At 47.7% G+C, this 19,749-nt stretch overlaps 1 protein-coding gene across 1 annotated transcript in view; it reads right to left on the minus strand.

Moving 5' to 3' along the window:
- Positions 1-19,749, minus strand: part of POU2F3 (POU class 2 homeobox 3) — a 59,020-nt gene that overhangs the window by 24,670 nt on the left and 14,601 nt on the right. Inside the window, exon 4 of the mRNA XM_065417187.1 lies at positions 13,437-13,471. Coding sequence (XP_065273259.1) covers positions 13,437-13,471 — 35 coding nt within the window. The remainder of the gene's footprint in view (positions 1-13,436; positions 13,472-19,749) is intronic.

Consider the following 19,749-nt stretch of genomic DNA (forward strand, 5'->3'; position numbering starts at 1 on the left):
AATATGACATTTTGATTTATACCGTGTACTCCTCACGGAACCCTGGCGACCCATTCCTTCCTGGCCTTCCCCTCTCCCCAGTCATCCAAAATCCAGCCGCCCAAAGCCAAGCTTATCTTCATTTCTTGCCCTGCTGCCTGGGTCTCTTTCCACCGCGCAGCACTGCCCTCCCCCCTCCACTCCCTGTCCTTTCTCAAATTCAGGCTCTCCATCTTCAAAGCTCTCCAGAACTCCACCCCTGCCCACATCTTTGCTTTTCTCTCCTCTGCCCCCTTCCTGGGCGGTGTCCCTGACTCTCTCCTGATGAATCCCTTTGGTCTATTTCACCCACTACAGACCTCTTCCATGCTACGCTGCACACTTGAAAGGACTCCTCTGGGTCCAATCCTGCTCCCATTGAAGTCAGTGGCAAAACTCCCCCATTGATCTCAATGGAGCCAGGCTTGGTGCTTTAACATTTCCCAAGAGAGTCCTCATTCCAGGGACCATTCTGGCTGGGATGACCCTCCTCTGTTTGTTCTGTATAATGCCTCCTGGGCCCTAGGGCTGCCAATCAGGGTAGGGACCATCTAAAGTGCCACCCGCTGTGCAGCTCTGATGTCCGCAAATCAATCATCCAGGCGTGGGCAGAACGGCGCCGGCTTGGCATCTGTGTAATGAGCTGTGAGAACCAGGTTTAGCCACCCCCACGGCTGCAAGGCGCCTCGCGCCATGTCCCACATGAGAAGGAAATTATCTTGGCATCAGCAAGAACCTGGGACTGCGGATGGCCTAGTCCCGGTTCGACAGTGTTCCGTGATTGGCTCAGGCTAGTTTTGACATCGCTGGGAGGAATCCTGTCCCAACGCCAGAAGGAATGGGGACATGGGAACAGCAGCCAAAGGGACTGTTTTAAATACATACAAGGAAGATAATTAAAGCAAGATCAGCTCTACCGTACAATGTCATTTCTCTTTGCATTTCGGGGGCGGGGAGTGCAGACTAATGATCAGGGTGAAACCTGATTAGAGAAGGGGGCTTGGAGCCAATGCTCCTGGGACCTACTTCCAAATTGGCCACTAACTTCACTTGGCTAAATCACCGTGCGACAAATTTTCCATGGAAGCTTGTTGCTTTCATTGGTTTGGGTGTCCAACTGGAGCCAATCCCCAGGCCTGATTTCCAAAAGTGCCAGACACGTGCGGCTCCCACTGATTTCACAGGGAGTTCCGGCTGCCTGGCACCTCTGAAATATCAGGTCTGTCGTCGGGCATCCCAAATTAGAGGCCTTGTTTGAAAACTGGCGCCTGCCCCCTTTGTGCCTCGACTTGCCTTCTGAAAAATGGGTGTAGCACCCCTCCTTTCCAGGGTGCTGAGAGGCCTTTAATTAATTAAACACTTGCCGGTGTGTCGAGATCTTCAGATAAAAGGCCCTAGAGAAATGCAAAGCTGTGTTATTACTGGTGACGATTGTGTTAGGAGCCAGCAGAGCTATTTCTGTGCATTTTGGTTCATCCAACTCAGGGCTTTAGAAAGAGCCTGGCAATCTAAATAGCCCCTAGATAAGTGTCCTCTATGCCTCTGAGCTTAGTTTTACTGTGCAAACAGCTGGTATGTCCCGGCAAACAGCTTTCTAAAGCCAGGCCAGCCCACTACAAGCTTGGAAAATATTTACTCAACGATTACAGGAGTCCACTGGAGAAAGGAATTTGCATGCACTCTGCAAATTCACCTGCTGGTGAATGGAGAGTGATTGGACTCTTGCTTATGTGTTTCTTTGTGTAGCAGCAGCTCCTGAAAAGCTGGGTCCTGCTCAGAGTACCTGGGACAGGAGTGGCCATATAGAAGATACCCAGAAATGGAGCCTTCCCTGGGGTAGCCTGAGACTGGAGACTAGGTGCCACTGAATGGGTTTGGATAGAGTAAGAAGTGACTGGAAGCTTTCTGGAGGTTTAAGGGTTTGGTCAGTGGGATATTGGGTCTTTGGGTAACTGGTTTAGATCCAGCTCAAGTCAAAAAGGACCATAAGTTGTTACCAGCGGTTTGATGGGTTTGGTGGGTCTCATTCCAGCCACAAGTGGACAATGTGTCCATGTCTCCCAAACCACTTCCACAGTGAATGTCCTTCTTGGCTGTCTCAGCAGAGGCACCAAGAAGAACGAGGGGCCACCTAGACCAATGTCCTGTCTCACTGCTGGTGGCGATGGGGTCCCCCTAGGACAGGGCTGCATCAAATTAGCAGGCAGCGGTTGTGGGGCCAGCAAATGGGGTTGGGGATGCACTGCCATGGCCTATGCTGCAGCTGCTGACTGAGGCAAAGTCTATACTACAGGTGCCACAGCGACACAGCTATGGTGCCATTAGAACGGCTATCCTGGGGCAGACCCATGGGCCATCTAGGCCAGTATCCAGTCTCTGAAAGTGGCCACTGCCCAGTGCCCCAGAGGGAATGAACAGTGCAAAGCAGGCCTGATGTTCACCAGCTCTACAGTTCTGCCTCTTACATGCCAATGATGTTATACATTAGATTCAGGTTGCAAAAGAGCATTTGGCATTTGCTTTAGTGCCTCTGGTTCTGGCCAAGGGACCAAATCAGAGACTATGAGTAGCTACCGTCAGCTTCAGCAGACGGCTTGCACCCTGAAGGCAGAGACTTGGTGACTATGCTGGGAACAGCTGCAGTGAGAAAAGGCTATTCTCTTGGGAATTCTGGCCAGGCTAAAAACCCTGCACCCACGACATGAATGGTCCAATTTTAAAGACATGTTTGTGGCATGGGGAGTTTCAAAAAACAACTTAAATTTTAGGGGCTGATACAGATCATTGGAAGTTCACCATAAAGGACACCTTCCACACAAGAGGATCAGCACTTTGTTCCATCCTGGAGGTTGAGCTTGGGCCAGAATCACTCCTAGGCAAGGATGAGCCATGTGCCTCGTTCTCCTGTGCTTCCTCCCCAGGCAAAACACCCACAGACGCATATGGGAGTGGTGGCAAGAAAGAATATGGAAGGAGTGGGCAGTAAGCACCCCATGGACAGCCAGAAGGAGAAGTGGGACCCCCTTGGGGGGGGGCAATGGGTTGGGAAAGAAGCAAAAGGTGATTCTAGCACTTCCTCTACCAACATGAAAGACTAACAGTGGTTTGGGAAAGAGGACCCTCTACACACGTGACCTACACCAAACCCTGTCATGTGTAGAAATGGAAGAGGACCAGGGCCGGCACAACCCATTAGGCGACCTAGGCGGTCGCCTAGGGCGCTACAATTTGGGGGGTGGTGACTGTGGTGGTATTTCGGCAGCGGGACCTTCCGCCGCCCCTGTGGGGGGCAGCATTTCTGGGCGGGACCTTCTGCCGCCTAGGGCGGCAGAAAAGCTGGCGGCGCTCCTGAAGAGGACAATACCTAAAGCCAGATCTTTCTCTGGATCCTTTCCCCAATGGGTTGCATTTTGTAGGAGAACCAGCAAACAGATACAGGTCAGTGTTAGAAGCACAAGTGCAGGGAAAGTTAGGGAAACTTGAAAGGGGAAGGGACAGCCTGGCGTTCAGCTCATATTCTGTCTGTTGATACAGATGTGGAGAGTACAGCTGGTTTCGAGCCAACGAGGTTGTTTTCCAAAGTTGTCCCAAGAGAAGCAAGGCAAAACTAAGTCCGGGGGTGACACTTCAGGGCAAGGAGGGAGAAGAGAAAGTGAAATCTGAGCTGACACCTGGAGGGAAGAGGAAAGCAGGATGCGAACTGACACCAGACAGGAGGGCAAATCGGGGAGGGGATGGAAATCTGGAGGGCAGAGTGAAACCTGAGCTCAGCTGATACCCGCAGGGGAGAGCAAAGGAGGAACTGAAATAGCATGTGGGGAGTACATGGTATTGTGTGGTGGAGGGGGAGAGAGATAAAGTGAAATGAAACAGGATGAGAACTGCTCCCCAAGGGAGGGAAGCGCAGGTCTAGCAAAATTATTATTAATAATAATAAAATGCTTAGCACCTTGCACCTTCAAAGAGATTTATGGGAGGAAGGAGATTCATCTGGTTAGATAGCAGGGCTCTGAGTCACGAGATCTAAGTTCATTTCCCAGCTTTGCCACAGACTCTCTGTATAACCTTGGGCCTGATATTCATGACTGCCACTAGTTTCAACGGCACCTCTGAAAAAATTCAGTCTCTGTGCCTCAGTTTCCTCATCTGTGAAATGGGGGTAATACTCCCTTCTATCTTTCAGGGGTGTCCCGGGGCTACACTAGCCAGCAAAGTGCGGTCAGCTCCTTGGATGGAAGGTACTATGCAAGGGCAAAGCGTTATTAGTGATTTTTTTTAAAAAAGGCCACCAGGAATTTTAGGTCTCAGGTGGAATTAGCCCAGCCTGTCACATCAGTAACAATGTTATTTGCAGTGTTGTCCTCACTGTGTTGGTTCTAGGATATTAGACAGGCAAGGTGGGTGAGGTCAGATCTTTTATCGGGCCAACTTCTATTGATGAAGCTTCTTGTCTTTCACCAACAGAAGCTGGCCCGATAAAAGACATGACCTCACCCACCTTGTGTATCTAATGTCAATAACATCTTGCAGAACATCAGCTCCGAAATCCTTCCCGTTAGAAAAATCAGTGTGAGACCCACCCGTTTCCCTCAACAGCACCTGATGGGAGACTCACTTAAATCTCTACAATCTAAGTTCCCCTGACAGGGCTGGCGTGTGAAATCTCCATTTCAGCAACTCTCCCCCTCCCCCCCCCCCCCCAAACATGAAGCACCTCTCCCAGATCAAGCTGCCATCTGAAAGACTGGAACTTTGATAATCGTGAAATTCACCCCTGTGCAGAGAGCTGTTTGCCCTAGTTTGAGGGGTAAAGTGGGATTTAAGTAGCACACAGGCCCTCTGCACAAGGGTGAATTTCACACTAGAGGAGCCTTTGCTTTAGAAACTATGGGAGGGCTTTTCAAAAGCGCCCCGTGCTAGCCTCTCTCTGCTCCTGCAGAGGTCATGGGATGTTTCACCATTGTCTTCCATTGGGAGCAGAGTTAGGCCAATCCCGAGTGCTTTGGAAAATGCAACCCATCATCATCATGGCCTCAGTCAGCCTGGCCTAGTGGACAAGAGTACGGGACTGGGATTTAGGAGACCTGGGATCTATTCTCAGCCCTACCACTGGCCTGCTCGGTGACTTTGGGCAAGTCACGTCCCTTCCTGTGCCTCAGTTTCCCCATCTGTAAAATGGGGCTGGTGACACTGACCTCCCTTTGTAAAATGCTTTGATATCTACTAATGAAAAGTGCTAGGTATGAGCTAATTATTATTGTTAGGTCTTATTACCCTTTGGCTGTCAGTGGTTGCTACCCCCCCAATGCTACCGCTCCAAGCTATCCCCTCGCTCCGGGCTCTTCCTTCCTCAAATCAGGAGTGTATCATCAATATTACAGGGGAGAACATAAACCAGCAGCAGAGCTCTCAGTTATTCCCAGACCTGGATTTCCAGTGCATTCTGGTGCCTGCCACATGTCTGTCATCTACACTGCAATCTCCTTGGGCAGGGATAGTTTTTATATTTGTACAGCGCCAAACCCATTATTAGCACTAAACATGTGACATCTTATCTGCAGGAATTGCCTACTCGGATGAAAGGAAACCAACATCACACTCCCTGATACTTCTATACCTTCTCCACACTGCTGTATCAATAGACGTTCCAACCCTAGCTCCATTCAGTCTCCTGCCACCCCATCAATAGACCCTAAACTTGCCTTGAAAGGTCCGTTGGCTCCCTCTGCTGGGAGAAGGGGGAAACTGAGTCTCCTTTCTGTTCAGGGACCCGTGTGTCACCCCTCTACCAAGCAGATATTGGGGTCCTGCAGCTCAGCTTCCCAGTGAATGAGAAATCAGTGATGTGGAGTCTGGTATATTCCTGGTGTAACATAATATCTACAGAGTGTATTACATAGGCTATATACATAACGCGATATACTACATTTACACGATACATACCAGTCCTTGAACAGAGGTGGGTCAAAGTGGCATGCAGGCAATCCCCACTCTCAGCCTACACCCCAGTACCCTGTTCCCAGAAAGCAATTTTGTCCCAAGAATTGACTCTAGTCAGAAAGATTAAGTCACAGAGAAAATTCTCTTGCTGTTTGCAACAGCTCCCCTGCAAAGTCTCCATCACAAAATTAACAATACAGCATTTATTTAAAGACTGAACATTGCCTGAACACTATGAGCTTGCAAGACTATGCGTAACAGCACTATCTGGGGACTCCCGCCACAACATATGCATGGAAAAACTCCCCCAAGTGTCCATGGGCTTTGGATCAGTCCCTTTGCAGGTGTATCTGTTTGGCTTTGTGCCATGCAAATTGAGTCCAAACCCAGTTAGTTTGAGAAAGAAGCCATGTTTGCTGAATCACCCAGTTCCCTCATTGACACAGTTTGGGAGACATCCCACATCCCAGGGAGAAAGTTTATTGCTGCCTGTTTCCCTAGATGTAAATAGGAAGCAACCAGCGTTAGACTCCAACCAAAAAGCCAAGCCAGACAGGCAAAGCAGGGCCGCCTGTCTCTCTTTCTCTCCTCACGCCATATATAAACACACATGAAAAACTACGTTGAAAGGATGTGATTCAGGTTGTGAAGTTAAGGGCTCAAAAGTTAGGAATTAAGGCTGCCCAAGAGAGGAGATCAGAAGTTTTAGATGATGTGAGATTTCTCATCTCCAGAAATGATAAGCACCCAGAGCTCCAGAGGAAGACGGGAGCACAGCAGCTGTTAAAATCACCCCAAGATGTGTTTAGATCCAGATTTCTTCAGCTCAAATTCAAAATCCTGAACAATGGACTAAGAGCTTAAGTAAAAACAAAATCAAAACCAACCATCCCCCTCCCAAAAAAAACACCATCTGATTTTTCCTGGATACTGGCAACAGAGACACCATTTTAGGGGCTGACCAAATGCCCATTGAAATCAATGGAAAGACTCCCACTGACTTCGGTGGCCATTGGATTAGTCAGAGTCATAGAATATCAGGGTTGGAAGGGACCTCAGGAGGTCATCTAGTCCAACCCCCTGCTCAAAGCAGGACCAATCCCCAGACAGATTTTTACCCAAATTCCCTAAATGCCCCCCCTGAAGGATTGAACTCACAACCCTGGGTTTAGCAGGCCAATGTTCAAACCACTGAGCTACCCCCCCCCTAACATCTAGGTGGGACTGGACAAAAATGTCACATAACCTTGGCCCTCCAGTTCCAAACTGGAGTAAGTTATGGATGGAGCCTGAACAGAGAGAATCACAGAAGTTACAGATGAAGCAACACTTGCCCCTGCTCTCATTGGGTTCGTCTGCACCAGAGAAGTATTTCAACTGTACATAACAACTGTGGCTACCACAAATCAGCACATCTACATGTAACAATGCTGTTCGCTAGGCTGTCACTGGGATTGAACTCAGGTTCTAAAAGCACAAGCCGCTACCTAGTGAGATAAAGGACTTACAAATTCTGCACATGTTCTAGGAGGGACACAGAACCACGCTTCGTTAGCATGTGTTACACACATCTGCTATTCATGCACATATATAGATAGCTGGTTGTTACCAGGGCCGGCTCCAGGCACCAGCAGAGCAAGCACGTGCCTGGGGCGGCACATGCTAAGGGGCGGCATTCCGTCCATTCTTGGGGCGGCAGAGTCCGGGTAGCTTTTGGGGGGAGGGGGGGGCGCTTCGGCAGTTCGGGCGGCGGCAGTCCGAGCGTTTTTTTTTTTTTTTTTTGCTTGGGGCGGCAAAAATGGTAGAGCCGGCCCTGGTTGTTACCACACTGGACTCTACCATGTTAGCAGACGTGACTAATGTCAAAACCTACTATAGGTGCTGGAATTAGGGGTACTGCCGCACCCCCTGGCTTGAAGTAGTTTCCATCATATACATTGGTTCAACAGCTCTCAGCACCTCCACTATCCAAATTGTTCCAGCACCCCTGTTTGCAACTGACTTCTACTGGGGAAGGATCAAACCTATTATGCCGGACACTTTGCTGTTGTGGGCTTGTTTCCTACTGTATATTATTGTGGCAAGTGTTTGTGCTTCTCTGAGAGACGAAGAAGACAACCAACTGTTCCACAATAAAACGGGATGGAGAGATTAATGAAAGCATTGATGATGCATACCTGTCCGACATTCTGATAAATGCCCATCATATTGGAAGGAGTATACATGGAAAGTGATGACCTGATGTTTAATTCCCCCCCCCCCCGTCATTACAAAGAAATCCTGTCTAGATGGCTTGGCCAGCACTGGGGAGTCTATGGGGAAACAGCCCATTGCTGAGTCTGCATTTCTGATGTAAATCATTCAGCGTAGTAGGGCCCAATCCTATGAGGTCCAGAGCAGCCTCTGGGTCTGATCCAAAGTCTGGTGAAATCAATGAGAGTCTTTCCATTGACTTCAAGTGGCTTTAGATCCGGCACAACGTACTTTCGCTGCCTATTTCTATCTCGATGGAATTTTCCCTTACGACTAGTTCTGAGCCACTCAGGTGATCCCTTTGGCTCACAGAAGTTCCCTGCCGTCAGTTCTGGAGTCCACAGAGTTGGAGCCACAAGGCTTTTTTGTTTTTAGTGTGGTTTTCCAATGGAAGACAACTGAGCGGGTCAAGACACCTTTGATGGGGAGGGACTGATCCACCCAAGCCCAGATGAGCCAAAGCAAACAAACAGATAAATGGCCCACTCACACCTTCTCAGATGGAAACCACCAGGGCAAACCCTGAGGGGCAGAGAGTGCAGTGGAAAAGGGGAAGGACCAGAACAGCCTGTCCATCACCAGGGTGATGAATTTGCACATATGCAACATCTGCTCAGATCCCTAATGACAGCCCTGAGATAGCCCCAGCCTCTTATGGCTTTCCCCTCCCCAACCCTATGGCTAGAGGCCAGAGCGAACCCACAAATCTGCCGCCTCCCACATCTGTCTCTAGGCTTCCACCTCCTTTGGGCTCTGAGGATCTGATCCAGAGTCCACAGAAGTCAGTGTAGGAGTCTTTCCCATTGACTTCAATGAGCTTTGGAGAAGGCCCTACAGCATTTTAGGAGCTGGGATCTACGGTGTAAGAAGTGCTGACTCTACCTGCCTCACCTGAGGGTTTTGACCTGGGACTCAAGATTCGGGGGGATTTCTCAACACGGTCTTCAAAAATCTCCGGCCAATCAGAGATGCCATGGCTGCAGATGCTAGGGCTGTCGATTAATCGCCGTTAACTCATGTGATTAACTCAAAAAAAGTAATCGTGATTAATTGCACTGTTAAACAATCAATGCCAATTGAAATTTATTTAATATTTTTGATGTTTTTTCTACATTTTCAAATATATTGATTTCTATTACAACACAGAATTCAAAGTGTACAGTGCTCACTTTATATTATTTTTTATTATAAGTGTTTGCACTGTAAAAATGATAAACAGAATAGTATTTTTCAATTCACCTCATACAAGTACTGTAATGCAATCTCTTTATCGTGAAAGTGTAGCTTACAAATGTAGCCTTTTTTTGTTACATGCCTGCACTCAAAAACAAAACCATATAAAATTTTAGACCCTAAAGTCCACTAAGTCCTACTTCTTGTTCAGCCAATCACTAAGACAAACAACTTTGTTTACATTTATGGGAGATACTGCTGCCCGCTTCTTGTTTACAATGTCACCTGAAAGTGAGAACAGGCGTTTGCATGGCACTTTTGTAGCTGGCATTGCAAGGTATTTACATGCCAGACATGCTAAACATTCGTATGCCCCTTCATGCTTCAGCCACCATTCCAGAAGACATGCTTCCATGCTGATGATACTCGTTAAAAAAGTAATGTGTTAATCATGGATGGTGGGTGAAACTTCCCCTGGGGGAGGCGAGCGCCTTGTCCTGCCTCTTCTGTCCATGGCCCCGCCCATGCTCCATCCCTTCTCCGCCCCAGGCCCTGCCCCTGCCCCCTCCCACCGCTGACTCGCCGCTCACCTCTTCACCCCCCCAGTAAAGTCCCCCCCCTCCACTGACCTCCTCCCCCACCTGCCTGCCGCTCGCCAACCTGCTGCTTGCCTCCTCACCCTGCTGCTGATCTCCCTCCCCGCCGTGAGACCCTGCCCCTTTTTCACCTTAAAGCACTAATAACATTCCCTAAGGGAACTGAACAGGCAACAGCTATAGATCAATTGCCAGATGGATTCTCCTCTGCATGGTAGGGAGTTTGATCGGTGTATACTGTATTATAGAGAGATGTGGCTTTTCACGCCACCTGCGCCAAACTGAAGCCTAATCTCTCCTTTTGAAAAAGCCTTTGTCATTGACAGCCTGCATTATGGCAGTAGTTTAATCACCTTTCTTACACACAATTCCCTGCCAGACTCCTTTACTTAAACTGGGTTTGAATAAAACGCCTAGATCAAGAATTTGGAAATGGTTTTTAACCCCAAATAACACATTTTGCTACAATAGAAAAGCCAGCTGAATGTGGCCAAAGGGAAAGGCTTCCTGGCCGTTGGCAAATGCCTGTTAAATGGCTTCATTACCACTTTAATGGCCCTTTAACAGTTTCAGTGATTGGCTACAAGGTCTCTGGAAGGCTTTTTCACCGGTGTAAAAGTTATTCAGGGATCCCCTCCCTATGCCTCCTCACTCCCCTGCCTGCCACTCGCATCCTCACACACATACACCCCATGCCCCACGGGGAGGGGGAATAAGGAGGAGAGAAGCTGCAGGGAGCTGCGGGGACCTCCAAAAGGGGAGTGGAGGAGCAGAGAGGAAGAAGACTGATCAGGTAGCAGCAGCAGTCCCTGGGAGCCTCGGGGAAGGATCAGAGCAGGGAAGGGAAGAGGCGGGAGGGGGGTCACCACAGCCCTGGTGTCGGGCAGCAGGGACGGCTGAACTAGGAGAAAGAACAGGAGTACTTGTGGCACCTTAGAGACTAACAAATTTAGTCTCTAAGGTGCCACAAGTACTCCTGTTCTTTTTGAGGATACAGGCTAACATGGCTGCTACTCTGAAACCTGCACTAGGAGAGGCACTGCCTCCCCTTGCCTTAGGGTTACCATACGTCCGGATTTTCCCGGACATGTCCGGCTTTTTGGGCTCCAAATCCCCGTCCGGGGGGAAATCCCAAAAAGCCTGACATGTCCGGGAAAATCGGGACATGCGGGGCCGGCGGTGCTGGGCCGGGGGCCGGGCCGGCGGTGCGGTGCCGAGCCGGGGGCCGGGCCGGCAGTGCCGAGCCGGGGGCCGGGGGTTGCTGAGCCGGGGGCCGGGGGCCGGGCCGGAGACCGGCAGTGCTGGGCGGGCCGGGGGTGCTCGGCCGGGGGCCCGGGGGCCGGGCCGGGGACCGGCAGTGCTGGGCGGGCCGGGGGTGCTCGGCCGGGGGCTGGCCCAGGGCCGGCACCCCAGAGCCCGAGCCGACCCAGGCTGGAGACGCCGGGGGGGCCAGACTGGGCTGTGCCTCCTCCCCCCACACCCCCCTTACCTGCTTCAGGCTTCCCACGAATCAAATGTTCGCGGGAAGCAGGGGAGGGGGCGGAGTTGGGGCGGGGACTTTGGGGAAGGGGCGGAGTTGGGGCGTGGGCGTGGGCGGGGCTGGGGGCGGGGCCGGGGCCCCGTGGAGTGTCCTCCTTTTGGAGGCTCAAAATATGGTAACCCTACCTTGCCTATTATATCGGCCGCACATGGCGTTAATTAAATTTGTGACTGAACTCCTTGGGGGAGAATTGTACGTCCCCTGCTCTGTTTTACCCGCATTCTGCCGCATATTTCATGTTATAGCAGTCTCGGATGATGACCCAGCACATGTTGTTTGTTTTAAGAATGCTTGCACTGCAGATTTGACAAAACGGAAAGAAGGTAGCAATGTGAGATTTCTCAGGATAGCTACAGCACTCAACCCAAGGCTTAAGCACCCAAAATCTGAGAGGGACGAGGGGTGGAGCTAGGGTGACCAGACAGCAAGTATGAAAAATAGGGACAGGCGGTGGGGTTAATAGGAGCCTATATAAGAAAAAGACCCAAAAATCAGGACTGTCTCTATAAAGTCAGGACATCTGGTCACCCTAGGTGGAGCATGCTTTCAGACGTCTTAAAAAAGTAACACTCCAATGTGGAAACTACAGAACCCAAACCACCAAAAAAGAAAATCAACCTTCTGCTGGTAGCATCTGACTCAGATTGTGAAAATGAACATGTGTCGGTCTGCTCTGCTTTGGATCGTTATCCAGCAGAACCCGTCATCAGCTTGGACGCATGTCCTCTGGAATGGTGGTTGAAGCATGAAAGGACATATGAATCTTTAATGCATCTTTCACGTAAATATCTTGTGATGCCAGCTACAACAGTGCTATGCGAACACCTGTTCTCACTTTCAGGTGACATTGTAAACAAGAAGTGGGCAGCAGTATCTCCTGCAAATTGTAACCAAACTTATTTGTCTAAGCGATTGGCTGAAGTAGGACTGAGTGGACTTGTAGGCTCTAAAGTTTGACATTGTTTTATTTTTGAATGCAGTTTTTGTGTGTGTACATAATTCTACATTTGTAAGTTCAGTTTTCATGACAAAGAGATTGCGCTACTGTGCTTGTATTAGGTGAATTGAAAAACACGATTTCTTTTGTTTTTTACAGTGCAAATATTTGTAATAAAAATAAATATAAAGTGAGAACTGTACACTTTGTATTCTGTGTTGTAATTGACATCTATATATTTGAAAAGGTAGAAAACATCCAAAAATATTTAAATAAATGGTATTTTATTACTAACAGCACGATTAATCGCGATTAATTTTTTTAATCGCTTGACAGCCCTGGCAGATACCACAACCAGGAACCTAACATTGATTACAACACAGTGGCAGGGAAGAGTCCAGGGGAGGCTGCAAAGGAGACAGTTCTTGAGACCCACTCCTGTCCAGATTCATTCACTTATATCTGGAAATAGATCTTTTAAAATGTCAGGGCAGTCTATGTTTGTCTGATGTTCCTGCCCCCTGCTATCTTGCAAAGGGAAATCTGCAGGGGAATCTGTGGCTTTTCAGCTCCCCATCCCAGGAAAATAATAGTGTTGACCCAGGCACAGCCAGAACTCAAACCACCCTCACCATGCCTGTCCCTCACACTCAGGTGCATCGGCCCCATGCACCCAGACACATATGGAGGGCGACAATGTCACACACAATAGAACGTCTGTGGCACCCTGGAGCCGAGGCTGGATTCTCCCCCAATGGAACGAAAATCCCTTTCATAGCGTGATTAAAAAAAAAAAAAAGTTCACGTGGATTTAAACAAAATCTTAAATCAACAAATGGACTATGGACTAGAAAGGCCTACACAGAGAAGCAGCATCAGTCATTCTGACCCACGAAGAACAATTCCTGGGGACCCAACGAGATCAGCAAATGCAATGACCTGCCTTGCAAAAGGAGAGGAATGTTTGGGTAGATCTTACCTGTCTGTTAAAGTCCAGCCCATTTCGTTCATTTCCTACAACAGAGAAGAACAAGAATGAATCTTGGTGTTGCTAAAGCGCCTAGACCCCCCACCAGGCCTCATTGCGCTCGGCCCTGTACAAACATACATGAAGACCCGCTCTTTTCCCCGACAAGCACACCGTTCAGTGCAGGACAAGATGCAACAAGTGAGCGTGACAAACAAAGGCAGGGAGATGGGGCGGCAGGATGGAGGCAATGAAAATAAGACCAGGCGGTTACAAAGGTGGCTGTTGCGCAACTCAATGGTTCCCGAAGGTACCAAATCTTTACTGAAATACAGAGAACCAGCTCTCCCCGGGTGATGCCCCCACTGTGCTGTCACGGGGGAGCTCAGCAGAGGTGGGGCTTGGAGCAAGCAGCATCCTTAGAGGTTACTGAGGGAGGGTGTTCCCTAATCCCTGGCTATCCGACAACTAGATAGCAAGCGCAGAGAAGCTGTGGGAGAGGCTGGTAAACAGGTGATGAGGAGGTTCACCTGCAATTCTTGAGGGAATTTGTGGCCCTGAGTAATTACAGGAGATCTAAGGGAATGGAAGGTGCTGTGGGGTTGTGCTAAAAAAGGCGACTCCTTGATTCAAAGGCAGCTAGGCAAAAGCAAGGGGAATCAGACAGGATCCAACCCAAAGATACAGCACAGGCCTTCACTCATTTCCCTTGGATGATCAACATCTTACCCGCTCCCCACCCAAATCCCTGAGTTCATTGGAACTTGGACTCCAAATCTGGACGTGAATTTTCAGCCAGCCAATCTCTACAACGGCTTGAGCCAAACCTCCCAGAGCTGAATCCCAAACTTTAGAGAGTTCAGGTCCCGGATCCAAATTCTCCAACAAAGGCTCATGTCTAATCCATAGGTGCCGCCATTCTCAGCTTCACACCTTCCTCCTCCTGCTCTTTCCCTCCAAACACAGCCTGGCCACTACCCATCCCTTTCTGTTCTGTTCCTTCAAGGTCTTTACAGGCTCTTGGACTCCGTTATCTCACTATAAAAGACACTAGCTAGGAGGGAGGGTTAGTTTTTACAAAACATCTGGGCTTGGATTTTCAAAAGGAGCCTAAGGGGATTAGGCACCCAATGGGAATGTCAATGGGCATTGGGTGCCTAACTCCTTTTGGCTCCTTTGAAAATAAGTTTGAGGTTAGGCAAAAAAAAATAAAAATCTTTCTTCCATTTATTTAAGCCAATGATTTCCCAAGAACTAATAATATAAATCTAGTTTCGATCTACACAGGCTTGCATGATGGTAGTATCCTCTTCAATCTCACTAGAGGAACATGCTGCGCAAGCAGTAAGGATCCTTGTTTGAAATCGAGTCTTGCCCAGCATCAGGCAACCAGAAAGAAAAGCACACGAACGAGTCAGATCCTCAACTGCCGTCAAACACCCACCGCTCCATCAGCTTCAGTGGTGCTCCCCTGCTTTAGATCAGCTCAGAGCCTGGCTCTTGGGTAAGGTGACCAGACAGCAAGTGTGAAAAATTGGGAGAGCGGGTGGGGGATAATAGGAGCCTATATAAGAAAAAGCTCCAAATATCAGGACTGTCCCTATAAAATCGGGACATCTGGTCACCCTACTCTTGGTGCTGTGCCAGATTCCGAAGGAACCTAAACCTCCCAAGCCTGGAGTTCTGCTCTAAAGCTGGAATCCTTCATTTCCAAGCAAGGTCTGAACTGGCAGAGTGAGTCCGGCCCTCTTTAATCATGAGGGTGTGTGCCAAGCTGGGAAAGCGCCGGGTACTGAAATGAGGGGCTGTCCTGCTTTGAGAACGTTTCCTCCCACCCTCAGAGTACTTCCCCCAACTCCCACTTTGAGGGTGCTCAGGTTGGAAGGAATAATCATGGTTGGCTATCAGTAACACTTCAGGCGAACAGCCAACTCCTCTCCCTGGTTCATCTGGCAGCCAGCAAGTATGTGGCTGCTTTGCATAATGCTGGCACCAGCTCTGGTGCGAGTTTGCCTGGGGAGGTTTCTCTAGGGATGGGAGGGGAGAGCCGCAGCAGGGTTCCGGCCGGATTTTTTGCCAGGAGTGTTTTGTTTACAACCGAAAAGTCAAACAGTGTGGTCAGTTCACAACCAACGCAACCCCTATTCGGATCCTTGCTGTCACCATCACAACCAGCACAACCCCCATTTGGATCCCTGGTGTCACCATCACAACCAGTGCAAAAATATTTAGGCACGACAGAAGAGATCATGCTGGTGGGGGAGTGGCACTGTATGTGAAAGAAAGCATAGAGTCAAATATAGTAAAAATCTTAAATGAATCAAACAGTACCCCAGAATCTCTAGGGACAGAAATGTCACACTTGACTAATAAGAGTGTAACAGTAGGAATATACAATTGTGACAGTGACTGTGAAATACTGAAGGAGATGAGAGAGGCTACAAAAACAGAAAACCCAATTATAAGGGAGGATTTCAACGATGTTGTCTATGAGCATGGCACCTCAGGATGCGATAAAGAGATAACATTTCTAGACACCAATAATGGCTGCTTCTTGGAACAGCTTTCCCTGGAACCCGCAAGGGGAGAGGCAATTCTTGATTTAGTCCTAAGTGACGCACAGTATCTAGTCCAAGAGGTGAATATAGCTGAACTGCTCGGTAATATCAACCATGATGTAATTAAATTTAACATCTTTATAGGGGGGAAAATACCAAAGAAACCCACCACAGTAGCATTTAACTTCTTTTTAATTTACATGTTATTAGCGTCCTCACTTTTGTGTAGTTCAAAAAAGGGAACAGTCACAAGAGTGAAATGCCTGCAAGCCGTATGGAAACTTTTAAAAAACACGATAATACAGACTCTAACTATACATACACCCCAAACAATAATTTTCTTTAAAAAAAGTAAGAGGACAAAAAATGCCACCACGGCTAAACAACAAAGTAAAGGAAGCAGTTAGAGACAAAAAGGCATCCTTCAAAACAGCAATTTTGTTGAGTACATCAGAAGCAGGAAGCCTGCCAAACAATCCGTGGGGCCACTGGACAATTGAGGTGCTGAAGGAGCACTCAAGGAAGACAAGGTCATTGTGGAAAAGCTAAATGAATTCTTTGCATAGGTCTTCATGGCTGAGGATGTGAGGGAGATTCCCACACCTGAGCCATTCTTTTTTGGTAACAAATCTGAGGAACTGTCCCAGACTGAGGTGTCATTAGAGGAAGTTTTGGAACAAATTGATAAATTAAACAGAAATAAGTCACCAGGACCAGATGGTATTCACCCAAGAGTTCTGAAGGAACTCAAATATGAAATTGCAGAATTACCAACTATGGTATGTAACCTATTGCTTTAATTAACCTCTGTACCAGATGATTTTTGGATAGCTAATGTGACACCAATTTTTAAAAAAGGTTCCAGAGGCAATCCTGGCAAATACAGGCTGGTAAGGTTAACTCCAGTACCAGGCAAATTAGTTAAAACTATATTAAAGAACAGAATTACCAGAATACATAGATACATCGGGGAAGAGTCGGCATGGCTTCTGTAAAGGGAAACCACGCCTCACCAATCTACTAGAATTCTTTGGGGGTGTCAACAAGCATAGGACAAGGGTGAGCCATTGGATACAGTGGCACTGGCCACTGTCGGAAAACAGGATACTGGGCTTCTCTTGGGGTGGCTGGGTTGCATCCCTTTGCATTTTAAGCTTCTCATGTGAGGCAGTGGGCATGCTGGGGGAAATTCTGTTGCTGTTCCCCTGTTAAAGCATAAGATCGATTACTGCTAACTCCTTGGGTTAGTTAGTCTTCTCTCCCTTTTCCCTTCATGATGAAGAAGCTGGGTCAGGTCTACGATATGGCTAATGGGCAGAGATGTTTCATTTGCAGAATTTCTCTGCCTCTTAAACTTTCTATTTGTGACAAATAGAGAAGTACAGGAGGCAGCCAGCTCTCGCAGCAATGGAGAGAAAAGAAATCAAGAGTCAAGAAAACACAAGCTATAATTACCTCATGACAACAATTGGTCTTACAACATCTTCTGAGACCATGCGCTAGTCACCTACAGGGGGCATCAGTTTGCCAAGATAGCAACCTGTTGGCAACATACTGATTACACGACCAGGATTGTAGACAGAACCCCTCCCCCAAAACCTAAATTAATTCACCCTACATTTTGAATGAGCTGTACAGAATGGAAGGGGATTTGGTCACTAGGAAATTTTGGATTTGGACTGCACACTAATGGCAAGTTAAATCTTTATAAGGAGGAGCTGGGGAATTCACTGGGGGAACAGATTTTCCATGTGCTGCTTTGGAGAATTACATTCTGTGCAGTTGAACAATGAAAGAGGAACAATGTCAAGGAAGGAACAATGCCAGAAACACATAAAGTGTGCTAGCTGCAATTATTTATACAGTAAAATGTCATTACAGCATCACACAGGGGGCAGTAGGAAGAAAATTATTGCAATGGGATGATTTATATATTGGAAACAAATGGTTAGGAAATTGGCTTGCTCACATTAATTGACTGTCTATTGACATGATTGCTGCTCCCATCAGCTCCATCATGTCGACTATCACATGATATTCAATGCTCACTCAGCAGTGGGGAAGGAAAAGCCCCCAGCAACAATCATTAGAGCTATAAATGGCATTTGAGTCAGATGTTATAAAGGAGCAAAACCTCTTAGCTGCATTGAAATGGACTCTTATATTAAGCATCAAGTTAAAAGTAACTGAACAAATAAAATGTTCCTACTTATGGTTACAAATGAATTTGATGGTCAAAATGAAAAGAATGGTAAAAGTCTAATAGGCTCCTGGGTATTTACATTGGTTTGTTTTTGCATCTCACTCAGCTTAGACAATTCATAGAGTTTAAGGCCAGAAGCGACCATCATCTAATCTGAATAGGCAACAGATTTTACCCAGTGATTCCTGCAGCCAGACCATCAACTTGTGGCTGAGCTAATACCATCACCTAGCTGTCATACAGCATGTTCATCTGTAGATCTCAAAGCATTTTACCGTGGAGGATGTCAGCATCATTATGCCTATTTTACAGATAGGGATACTGAGGCACCAGGCGTTGACAGGATTTGCCCAAATTCAGCCAGCAATCCAGTGGCAGGGCTGGGACAGACCCAGATCTGCTGCATTGCAGCCCATTACGCTATACATTAAGCCAAATTGCCTCCCCTAGAGTATCGCTCTAAGTCAACAAAGTACTGAGACAACAGTCTCCCAGGGCACTCCCTGCTGCTAGTCATTTTCACTTTCCTGGTCTCATGCATTAGAACAAAGAGGCTATGTTTGAATGGCATATACACAAGGGAATGGCTGGTTTAAACAAACAAAAATGCAGGAAAACATTTCTATACATATTCCATTTTTGGAAAAGCTCATTAATTTATAATCTACATATAGGGCCAAATTTGAGCCAACCATCCCTTGAACATACATTGTAAGCTCACTGGGGAAGAGATGACCCATTACTATGCCTTTGTACAGTTCCTGGCACAATGGGACCCAGATCTTGATGTCTCTGGATGATAGCAGAGTACAAATAAGTAACAGTACTAATAAATGGTTGGAAACAGATGTCATACAGTACAGCTGTATCAGTGATAACCATGTCAATCAGGGATGTTACATTATTTTATTGTTATTTATTAGGTGTATTGTGGCAATGCCTAGGGCCCTGGTCCTGGACCAGGAGCCCCTTGTGCTAGGCGCTGTACAATCACAGAGCAAAAAGATGTCCCAATTTTACTATTCTGTTGCTAAACATAAAGGGACAGATCCTCAGTTGGTGTAAATCACCTTACCTCCAGTTACTTCAATTAATAGCCCAGATTTTCTCCTTCTGTGCTGGCTGCTGTACACCACTCAGGCATTGCTAAGTGGCAGAATCTGGCCCTAAATGGCCAGCAGAGAGCATCCTCAGTGTAGGGGAGAAATCAGCTGGCACCAAGTGGTATCGTTAGCTCCTACACCAACTGTCCCACACACATCATGGCAGCATGCTGGATGGAGTTTGCCCGTGCTATACAATTTACAGCTTGCATATGATCCCCCTAGAGATCATACCCAGTTGGTGTAAGTTAGAACAGCATCTAAGCTGCTCTAATTTAAGATGAGGGACGGGGCTAGAGCAAACGTGCCAGAAAAAGCAGGGAGGCATAAGTTGCTGCTTGACAACCCCCTTTCAACTCCTGCCTGTGCCAGGCATATCTCCGTGCAAAAGACAACCCGGGCCACTGTTTCCAGAGCCAGCACGATTAGTGGTTGGTGCACAGAGTAGCTAGCTCTCAAAA

The sequence above is a fragment of the Emys orbicularis genome, chromosome 15 (genome assembly GCF_028017835.1).
Source record: "Emys orbicularis isolate rEmyOrb1 chromosome 15, rEmyOrb1.hap1, whole genome shotgun sequence".
Lineage (NCBI taxonomy): Eukaryota > Metazoa > Chordata > Testudines > Emydidae > Emys > Emys orbicularis.